Source organism: Buceros rhinoceros, unplaced genomic scaffold, assembly GCF_000710305.1.
Source record: "Buceros rhinoceros silvestris isolate BGI_N320 unplaced genomic scaffold, ASM71030v1 scaffold34191, whole genome shotgun sequence".
Taxonomy (NCBI): domain Eukaryota; kingdom Metazoa; phylum Chordata; class Aves; order Bucerotiformes; family Bucerotidae; genus Buceros; species Buceros rhinoceros.
This window is the reverse complement of record NW_010396516.1, coordinates 7,302-18,849: the sequence shown is the minus strand read 5'-3', so window position 1 is coordinate 18,849 and position 11,548 is coordinate 7,302. Positions and strand designations below refer to the sequence as shown.

Genomic DNA, 11,548 nt, shown 5'->3' with positions numbered 1-11,548 from the left:
TATGCAAAAGGCATTAATAATTTAAATATGTGTTCAGCCATACGGAATCTGTTCTACGTTTTGTAGGAAACCCAGAGTTCTTATAAACTTAATGGGTTTTAAAACCTCCCATCCGTTATTTAATACAACAATGTGCAAAAGTAATAATAACACTCATTCTGTTACAATTTGCTATTCTGGAGATGCTTAAGAGATGAGTCAGGAATAAACAACTAACAGTGATCAAAAATTCTCTACAGTTCAGGAGGATGCAGCACTAGAGTTTAGTCCCACTATCTCTGAAAATACTATTAGTTCATCCTTAGACAAGGAAATATCACTATAATATTACACAGAACAGAAGACATAACATAACAGTTTGGTTCATTAGTATTTTTCTCCATTAAATGATTTCTAAAAGAGATACAGCTGAAGAAAATAAAAACAGACATGTAAATATTATGATGAAGTACGTTGTTCTTATTTAAATAAATTTCCTTGAACGGTATCTTCTTACAAGGTGAAAATTAAACACTAATATTTGTCTCACTGTATAAAAGTGACAGTATTAATTATAAAGAATCCAATGGTCTTACGCTTATTTCATACTATTCTTAAGTTTTCACAGCAAAAATATTAAAATTTGCAATATTACCAAAAAGATGCAAACCTGTCAAATATATTACTCTGAAGTAAATTAACAATTAATTTATAGGAGCCTACCATAGGAACTATTATGTGGACAGTAGTAAGGGTTTTCTATATAAAATCTATCAAAATTGTTGGAGAAAATATACGAAGCGTAGCTGATAGTTGATGAAATCTGCAATATGGCCACAGAGGAGTAAGTTGCAGATCATCAAAGTTAGCTCTTGTGCAGAAACATCCACCATGAGTTCATTCATTTCTTTTTTCACCGAAGAGCAGGAGGTTTCCAAAATGCAACCATCACAGGAAACAGATTCAACGTTGTACTTAAAGCTTTACCCGTAGTTGGAACTTGCAACAGTTTAGATTTTTTGGTGCTCTGATCTCTCTTGCTTTCTGGAAGGCTACGTAAATATAAAAATCTTCAGCACAAGGACAGCTCTCTCTAAAGCACTGGCAACTGGTCTTAGTAGAAGACTGTTCGGGGAAAAAAAAAAGAAAGGAACAGATTTAGCCGGTCTGCTAAGGCAATGCAATCCAACGCTCTATGCATAACCAGGGAACTAGGTCCTTATTAGAAGCTGAGGCATTTGTAGTATATTAGTAGTCTGCCCTGCAGGCACAAATGCACATAAACTCATGGAGCTCAGAGGACCCTCTGCAGATTTAGAGGTGTTCATCTACATAAGTCGTTTTTAGCCTGAGTCAGCAGCCAAGCCCTGATCATGCACCAATAAGGCAAAGAGTGATTTCAGCTATTCTGAAGAGCTAAAAAACCTCAAGTGCTTATTCTACCCAACCACAGGCATTTAACTGAAGCACCTAGGCAAGGACCTAATTAATTCATCAACTTCATCAACCACAGATGCCCCATAGATGCAACCCCAAGAAGGTGCTTCAGTCTTGACCAGGTCAAGGGTGATGATGCTCCTAGCTCAGACATCTCAGCCAAGTTATTGAAATGAGGTGTGATGACCAGCTGAAGGTCTCCCTGTATATAAGTGCTCCTAGCAAAGTCCATGGAGCTTTAACCATCATGATTAAAGATAATCAGTATATGCGTGTTCTGCTCTACTAGGCCTGCATCCAGCATCGAGACCACCCAAAACTGTTTCTGGCTCTTCACCTAAATTAGGAATGGGTTCTGCTTCCTATGGGAATTGCTGGCAGCTTTATAATTTCCCTGTCCCCACTGGCTGGACATCCAAACTGATTTCTTTCAAAATTCAGCAATGTTTACTTGTTTCAAATTGTGCATGGAAACTTAGCTTCTTCTATTTTTCTTGAGACATGAACTTGTAAAGGACTTTTTTATTATTTAGTTGGTTGAAACTCTTAAGTTAGGAATACAGACTATAAATTTTCACTGCCCTGTTCTGGCTGGTGGAAAACGAAGCTCCCACAGATTCTCCCACAGCAAGAGGAAAGCTCCAGTACATTACTTAGTGGGTGCCTCACTTTGGTCCTCAAGGTCCTCCCAAAAACGAAGAAGATGTTTTCTAACTGCAAAATACTCATTCCTGGGAAAATACTTGCCTCTACAGCCTCTACTGCTGATGCACCTCACCTCTCATGGGAGGTCTTAGTGCCACTGCACGACTAGCTGTGGTGTGGTTGAAAGTGAATACAAGGACATTTGATTTTTATTCATTCCAAAATGGAGTAATAGGGATTTTCTTGCTTCTCACTCCTCTCCAAGAAGGTGACTTTACCCACTTCCTAATTTATGCCTGCATCACTGAGAACTGGCCCCTGGTCCAGCTAGGCTACAGCTGGAGAAGTAACTGGGCAATTCTCAGACCACCCTACAGGTAGCCACTGCCACCTTGTTTCCGTTCAACAAATACATGCCGAGAATATTATGTTAATTAAGACATACTGTACCTCCAGCTGTTTGCATCTTGATATGTTTATTTTCTTCTAATCTTAATCAGAAAACAAAAGATAAAGATGGAAAAGTATCACCAAATCTATGACCCCATTAAAAAAAAAAAAAAACATGCAACAAAGCCACTACTGTTCCAAAACAGCTACTATTATTTTGGTTAATAGTGTTATATTTCTTCATTTTTTTGTTTTGCAGCAAATTTTGGAAGCACCACCCAGTGATTCAAGTCTGTGTTGTACATATGTGACAGCACCATTTTATTGTATTAAATGTAAACAATATTACATTATTTCATAATTTTATGTTTAAGACTTGTCTATTAAGCACCTATAAATCTAATGCTGTTTGAAAATATCACATAGAAAAGAAACAGTTTCCACTGGGTTTCATATAAGAACACAAATAAACCTGAAAGCAAGCACTTACTAACTGTTATTACTGGAATTCATCACAATGCAAGTAAACACCTTCAAAACTAAAAATAGTGCCGAGGCTCTGCAAGTGCATCTATCACAGCCTCTTAGTCCTAACAGGGTTTTGTTTTCTTTGAATTTGCAGAGCACTCAGAGCACGGAGAAGCTGTTCAGAAGACAATGTACCACATCGTCAGCATCTACTCTAGGATCCTTCTGCAAAAGTGTGTTAAAATTTAAATGAATGGGAACAATCACGATTTAATGATTATAAATAGCCCCACTGCCTTAAGAGGCTCCAAGGCTAGCCAGTCTGTCTGAAATAATAATTGATTTTTAAAGGAAGTATATTCTACTAGATAAAATTAAACTGAGAGAGGTGGAGAAATGAAATACGCAACCTTCCAATACCTTTCGGTGCAGCTTTCGTCTGACTGGAAACCATGGCAGCCGCATCCGATGGCAGGCCAACATACACACCACCATAGTTCCTGATTTAAAGAAAGAATCAAAGAGACATCAGAGCTTAATTGTAACATTACTCTCTATAATGTCAACATGACACAGCAGCATTGCAAAGACCATGGATTGGAAAAGCGTATATTAAGTGCCACATGCTTCCTAATATGGTGCCAGGCAAAAAAACCTTCAGGCTAGCTGTTGCTCTTAAGCAGGACCCAAGCCTTGAAAGGAGCTGTTTTCCACTCAAGTTCCTAATTTTTTTCATTAAATCCCAACTGTCTTGTGACAATAAACCCCACCTATCTGACTTCTTCTAGACTCTGAATATATCCAACTGAGGACAGAGCCAATCTGATAGTAATGTTTAACACCAGGGCCACTGAAGCACCAGTTTAATGCACAACAATTAAACAGCTCTTTGATCACTCCTTAATAAACAGGACCTGTATCCCCCTGCTTACGGCCACACTTGGAGAAAACCGTTAGCAGGAAGGAGCACAAGGGCGTTAACTACTTTCATAGCCCAGCCCTCTCTCTCACGGCCTTGCAGAGTATACTCTCTGCCTCCAAAGCCTGTATGAAAAGCAGGGGCTGATGCAGGGAGGGAAAAACCTGAGTTCTTAAGAGCCTTTGCCGTGCCTGGAGCTGCTTGCAGACACTCTCATTACGCTGCTCTGCCCCATTAGGCGCCAAATTATTCACACCTCCTCCAGTCCCCGGGGCTGAGTTGCTTTCTAATTTGTTTGACGATAGAGTCATACTTCCTTCGATTTCCATCCCAGCAGAGATCTCCCACAAGTGCTAATGCCATCTTCTGGGATGGGGCTGGTGTGAAGGCAGAGGTCAGTGGCCCTTATCGAGCACATTGCCTACAGCTGAGGGATAATTGGGGCTCTTGCCCCAATGTTCCCCCCTCCCCAACTCACTAATGGGGTGAGGGGACTCATCAATACTGGGCTCTGCATGAGATTTCCTGCTCTTTTGTTTTTCTTTTTTTCTTTTTCCTTACTTTGGTGGTGTTGGTGGGAATTACGAAGAGGGAAGGGAGGATGTACACCTGGCAGCAGAACTCTCTGCAGCCCATTGCAAATATAGCCAGCCCTAGCAGAGCACTCACCTCCTTTTGTCATCATCTGATACAGATTCTTCTGCTCTGTGACATCAAAAGATAAAAAAATCACATTAGTGGATTGTTTCTTTCAGATACTCCATGACCATCTGGATAGAGTCAGGAGAAAGGGAAGAAGGGGATTATTTCTGATCCCGGTTTAACACAGGTCATCCACAAAGAAGTGGATAAAGCACTCACACAGGCACAAAAACAGTGACAATTTTCCAGTGTAATGTACAGAAGAAAGAAAAGGATTGAGAATAGATGCAGCTGACTTCTCATGATCCCCGCCAGTGATGCCTGAAAGTAGATTTGGGATCTGAAACAGGTAAATTAACACTTCTCCTCAGTGAGTCCCCACACTGCTCCACACATAACAGAAACACATATGGAGGAACAAGTCTGGGCTGCTATTCCACCAAAAGAGAACTCGAAAGGACTGGGTGTCTATGGTGGCACAGGAATAAAGATGAAGAAAGATAAAGTTTCATGGCAGCTGTGCCAAAAGATGTTACAGAACCTCTCTATAAAATGAGATACTGCAATTTCAGAAGTCAGAGTTGTTTGTAAACCAAATAACTGTTACTCATCCTTTACAAATGGGTAATTGCTTCTCTTTTACCTTTAGGGTAAAACCACGGGTCAGTCTGCACATTGATAGGGAGTCAATGAGGTGCGACTATCCCCACTGAAAAACTGTCCAGCGCAGCTGAACCGGAGCAGAGGGTAACGTAACTGGCATCAATGTGAAGGAAAATGTAGTACGGAAAAGACAAAAATCGTTATTCTTACTCCCTGAGGGTATACCGCCTGCACTGCAGTCTCAGTCTGTGCCCCAGCATTAGTCTTCACACAAATCACTCACCCACCTTTGATTGAATGTTTAGACTTTGAGCTCTGTTTGTATGGCTGGGTATGGATCAGGGCAGCAGCTGCACTTTAGCTTGGTCTGCAAGCTACCAACCTAGCAATAAAAACAGAGGCAAGATAACTTGGGTGCTGTTAAATCCACAGACAACCTTCACTCCTTCCCTACAGCTGGGGGCAGCTATGGAAACTGCCCGACAAAGAGTTCCACACCGTAGCTGTTCAGGGAGCCACGAGATATGGCCAGAGCAGTGCCTGGGGAAGGCTGCAAACAGCAAAGGGGACACCATGACCCAAGGAGGGCTCTGCTGTGGCAATGCTCATGCACAGGCTGTTCACCGAGTTATCCTCACTTGAATATTCCCATTGAAGGACCAATTGTCTGGACTATGGGGGCAATGCAAAGATAATCCCTGTCACAAGCTGATCCATGAATTTCTATCCGCTCCCCAGGCAGTAAAATTGAGAGCTGACTTTCACCCAACATTAGGGCTAGATCCTTACTGTAGCCTTGAAAAAAATTTCTGAACACGGTCTTGAAAAATATATGATATTTCTTAGTGTAATTTATTTATTCTAAAAGGTAGATGTGCCTACTGTTTAATTGTCAGGGCTCTATGCCATTACTGACCCCTGAAGTCAATGGGATTTTGGCCTGAATTGCAGAGAGCTGACAGCAAGCCTTAGATGCAAGAAAACACCCGTTAAACTTCAGTCAGCACTCTCCTGGGACATCAGCAAATGCCTTAAAAATACTACTACAAGTTGCAAAGCATCTTACATTTAAATTCTTTCTAAGCAGAAGAACATTACCGACCATCCTTTCTGCATTGCCACAGTGAATAAGGGTACACTGGTCCTTTTAACAGTAGAGGTTTGGGGTAAATCTAAATATGCTGCATTTTTGCTAAATGATATTCACAGAGGGCATAGCACTGAGTGGGGTGAGCCTCCTTATCTGCTGTCTTTGCCTACAACTTGCCATTCAAAAAGGACTGAGCAATAAACTCAGTTAAAATTAATTTAATTAAATTAAATTCTCTGGTCCCCCTGCCACTCCCCTTGAGAGGAGCTAGTGCCATTTCAGCAGACATTTCCCATCTCCTCTGATCCCATGTAGCCTAAGCCACCTTGCAGTTCTCATGTATGCAGCCTGACGAACGCAGAGACAGTTTTCCTTTGCAAACTGTGAAGCTGCTCTGTCCTAGTGTGAGCCAACTCCAGTTGAAGAAAGTGGAAAGCCTGTGTATATCAGTGGATAGAAACGAGGCATATATTTTTAGCAAAAAAAACCCCGACAACGCTTTCAGAGTGGGACTTTGAGTGCCAAAAGATCACAATCATTCCTGTTGAACAACTAAATGTGTCACAGAATTGATTTTCTCATACAACTGAAAACATTTTCTATAATCCAGATTAACCATTATGCAGAGAAAAGCATTCTCTAAAAGCACTGGCAACTTCATGCACAGCTCAAAGCCTCTAAAACGGAGCTGTAAGAATAATAATCAATATTACCCAACAGGAAATTAATGTCAATATTTTTTAAAAAAAAGACTCTGTTATGCAACGGGGCTATTTTGTTCTGTTCTATAAATGTTTTGTAATGGGACATCACTGGACCATTACCATCATTCTCTCATTCTCTCACCAAAACAAATAATCCAAGCCTATGATTAAGCAGACTAGGTTTTTTTAAACATTTTTCTTTCTTCCTTTCCTCTTAATAGCTAAAAATGAAAGTCTAATTTTGCAATACCTTTTCCCTTAAATGCACAACAGCAAGTGTACTCTGTAATTGTACAGGCCACAGCTCTTGGGCTGGTTGATGACTGGGTGGAACCTGTTGTAGTCCTGCTAGGAAAGAGGATATGAGCAGAGACAGGAGGAATGTGGAAGCGTGAGAGGGAAAAGAAAGAAAAAATCTGGTGATAGCACTTAAGATGCCATTTTTCACCCCTTGCTTGGGGCTCCCTTCTCAGCAGCATGGCAGGGAGTGCTGCTCCACTTTATGCATCACGCGTGTTCACACACTTCTTGCCTTCATACTCTGTAGCTTAAGCCCCCACTTCGGAAGGCCCTGTTTTGAAAGGTGTTCACTAATTTCACATGTTCGAATGTCCAGCTGCCAGCTGAGCCACTGCAGCACGTGCTGCTTCTGTGCTCAGGCTGTGTGTCTGGGTGGCTCTGGGGAACAGGGCTACAATAGCAACATCCGACTGCATGGAAACAAGAATGGAAAGAAAATCCTGTGGTTTCTGCAGTGCTCCCATTGCCACATCTCCCAGACTCACAGAAAGGGTATGGGGATACAGAAGTCCAACACATCTTTCTCTCTCCTTCTCTACCTCCAGTGTGTCTCTAGCTTCTTCCTGTCAGGGATGAAGGAAGGACCTAGCATAGAAAGCATCTTTAAATATACAGAGTCCCCCAGGAAGTGCAAGCTAGGATAAGCTTTTCTGCACCAGGAATAGATGGCAAAAAGATCTTAGCAGTCCGATGTGCTTTGTACTGATCTGCTGCCTTGTCACTGCATCTTCCCTCAGATGTTGTTGACATCTACTGCAAAGGAACTGAACACACATTTTTCAGCAGGTAGTGTAGGTGGCGTCCTGTAGCCGGTAGGCGAACTTAACAGCAAATCCACATAACAGCAAATCCACATAACAGCATTCTATTTTCAGCTAGAATAAATGTTTCTTTTGGTAAGGATTTGTCTATCCCAAGAGGCTGTCTGTCACCCTCCTAAGTCTGAAAAATATACTTGGTTCAGCTGTCAGTTTTTACATCCATCAGTCCTATGTCTATCTGATAGTAAAAGAAGCTGCCATTTTTCACATAATATTTTAAATATCAAATGACAGGCACTCACATTAATTCACTCCTTCCACATTTTTCTTAACTCGGCTTCTATGACTCTGTTCGTGCTGAGCATTATACAGACTCTTTCTAGCCACGCTCAGTAGTCTCACCAGAAATGACTCCCTAAAATTTGCACAAGTGACAGACGACTATTCAGTTTCTCTGCCTTTCTCGGGAACAAGGGCCTGTCATTTCTATTTGACGGATTTCCTCTCAATATTTTGAAACATGCTTGAACTGCTGTGCCTTTCCTTCCTACTGTTACTAATTTTCTTCTGAACTTAGTCAGGTTCTCAATATTACAGGCATTGCATTATTTTCTATCATATACTTTATCCCTCCTATATCTAGGCTTTTCCAGTTGGCAGTGACACCCTTCTCATTATTAGTGAAGCAGGAGCATTGATTGAAGCTGGCCAACAGATTCACTGTTGATTTGAGGGTTTGAGTACACAGCGAGACAACACATTCGCAGACCACACGTCCTTCTTGTTGCCTTGCATCCCTCAGTCTCACACTGTGTAGGAAGATCATATCATCATCCCTGTCTTACTGGAGGAAAAACTTGAGGCTCAGAGTGCAAAGTAGCTTCCCCGCAGTCACCAGGGAAGTCTCAGAGCAGGATCCAGACCTTACTCCTTCCACCTGGCTGCTCTCTCCAGGAGATGCTGGTGCCTTGGCAATGAGTCACAGTCAAGAAACAAGAAATCTCTTGTGTTAGAATAAACAGATTCTTCAAAAAGTATGCTGTAAGAATGGACATACCCAAGTGCTTTTCTGGACCAGAATTGATATGACTGAAGTTTGATGGCAAAAAAAAAAAAAAAAGTGGATATTTTAAAGGGAATTTTTTAATCTTTAGCTGATAAAAGTGAAAAGGTGTAAAACAAAAGCTTGTGTGGATCTATAATATAAGTTAATATAAAACTGCTTTGTTCATTTTCATGGAACTAAATTAGTTTTTCTGGTATTTTGCTTCCTTCATAAAAATCTGCTGTTAAATATTAGGGTGATTGGTTTAGGACTTTTTGGGTCATCACTGCTGTTCCTCATCAACAGCTCTGTGTTTCTGAAGTCTGATGAGAAGGCTCAACCATGCTATTACTCCAGCAGGTTGTTCAGCTGCCTTCACTATACTTACCTGAATGAGAAATGGTTCCAGGACAGACTCTTTCACTTCACGTTGAAGTCTACACTAGCAATTCATTTTTTTTCTAAGTTATCCCGATACTTTTTTGAAACATGACAGATAACACTAATGAGCAGTTATTAGTTTAACTCCTAAATCCTGGCCCTACAAATGCTTACACATAAATGCAGTTCTACATATACCCATACCTTTAAGCACAGAAACGTGCCTATGAAATTCATAATTTAACAGTGCTTGCAATTTCGAAATTTAAAACTACCAAAGCACAAAGATAGAGATGCAGTTCTAAGTCACTTAAATTATCCAAACTGAGTAACAAAAAAGGCCCTAATGTAAATTAAAAACAGTGGAGTTTGTGTATATAGAAGTGCTGAGGGCATGGATGCTGCAGGCTGTATCAAGATGAGCTTTCTCATAAGCTTCCCTCCTGTAGTTTATTTATTGTCTGACACTGCAAACCTAGAAAACAGACTACACAGGTAACAGATCTGTCGTTATTTCTCAGCTGTGCTCTGTAATAGCAAGGGCAAGCCTGTTGTTAAGCTCTTCCACTTGCTTATCTGACTTGACAGCCCTCATTTCTACACCAGCATTCCTCCATCTAATTAGAGTAGTTATTCTAAATGAAGTAAATAAAACTGAAGAATGTTCCTATTGCATAACATTAAAATCTTTCCCAGGTCTCTCACACTCAAACTCTAGAGGCAAATACCAATTACATGAAATACAAGTAGGCAAGACCACGGGAGGACTTCTTTAATGTTTCCTTTGAAACAAAATAAATTTATGCCTGAATAAAGCTGTTCCTGCACATTTCTGCACCAGCAATGAAAAACTGGCTGAGAAAGGTTGATCATTTGCTCCTGCTTTTCTGAAAACCACAACTTGGCAAGAGGCAACCAGACGATAGAGGTTAACACCTTTCACATTTAGAGAAAAACAGGATGGGTAGGGCTGCCCTCTGCTACTCAGGATCAAAGATAAGGGAGAGAATGAAGAGCCCATAGATAGTATCTTCAATGTGGGAGAACATCTACAGAAGGTGGGTACTTTGAAAAGGAAGTCTGGATGGATTACTGGATCTCCTACAGAGAGGGGAAATTTGCCTCATTGGCTCTTTAAACCTCTCACAGGGTTTCATGGAAATTTATGTGGTTGCTTCATACAATGACACGGCCTCTGTAAAAAGGTGTACTGGTATGTGACAGGGAAGAGTAGTCTGAAGTAACATGACCCCCTGAGGCAGACAACTCCCAACAAAAGCAGAGAAAAAGCACTTTTGTTAGAGAAACAACAAGTGAAAGAATCTGTAGAAAAGTAAACAAGACATATTGTTTTGTGGAAGCTGTCACTAAAGACAATAAACATCTGGTGGTGTTGATTACATGTTAGGAGCCATATGAATCATGTATGACTAAATCTAGTATAAGACTAGTAGGACTGAAGATAAGTCCAGGGTTACATATTTGAAAGACTAGGGTAAATACTTACACATCTTTAGTAGTCCCTGTGGCACCTAGAATGAAAAAAAAAAAAGTGTGTTTACAAGATGATGGCAAAATCCTTTAAACCAACCAATAATACAGTAAGCATTTTTCTGCCTTTCTGTCCTAAACACCACAGAAATAGCAACAGTAATTTTCTATTGTCAGAGAACAGGTTTCTCATGATTGCCCAGTTTATCCTTAATGATTATCTATATTATCCCTTAAGTCTATCACACTTAGATCTGGGCCAGATTCTCAGAGGGTGAAAATGACGCTGCTGTGGACCAGTGCCCAGATGCAGGCATTCAGGATGAGAGCAACATAAGATAAAATTAATCTTTCTGAATTTTATATGCTTCACTTTGCTCTGTCTTCTGGAGGTTTTGGCTACTACAAAGTCACTGCAACTAACCAAGCAGTTCCTCCTGACTGCCTGTTTATTTTGCCATTTGATTCAGGCATAGACTTGGCACTACATGTGTAAAATGCTGCTCCATTCTTTCTGCCAGATAAACAAACTTTTACAAAACAACTAGACAGAATAATATAAACATTGGGACATACTCTCTCCCAAGCCCCAGACATCTAAAGAGATCAACCACCCCTTAATTCATCTTGCTATTTAACAAAAAAGCAAAAAGACAAAAGCTACCACCCAGCTGCCTGATCTCAATGATTGAT

The 11,548-nt window shown here is 40.7% G+C and overlaps 1 protein-coding gene across 1 annotated transcript in view; it reads right to left on the bottom strand.

The window, feature by feature from the left end:
* Positions 1-3,339: 3,339 nt before the first annotated feature.
* The window catches only part of LOC104502027 (chromosome unknown open reading frame, human C12orf75), a gene marked incomplete at its 3' end in the record, with an annotated part of 10,554 nt that continues 2,345 nt past the window's right edge, over positions 3,340-11,548 (bottom strand). Inside the window, exons 2-4 of the mRNA XM_010145931.1 lie at positions 10,872-10,896; positions 4,508-4,543; positions 3,340-3,419 (exon numbers count right to left, since the gene is read on the bottom strand). Of these exons, the coding sequence (XP_010144233.1) occupies positions 3,340-3,419; positions 4,508-4,543; positions 10,872-10,896 (141 nt within the window). The remainder of the gene's footprint in view (positions 3,420-4,507; positions 4,544-10,871; positions 10,897-11,548) is intronic.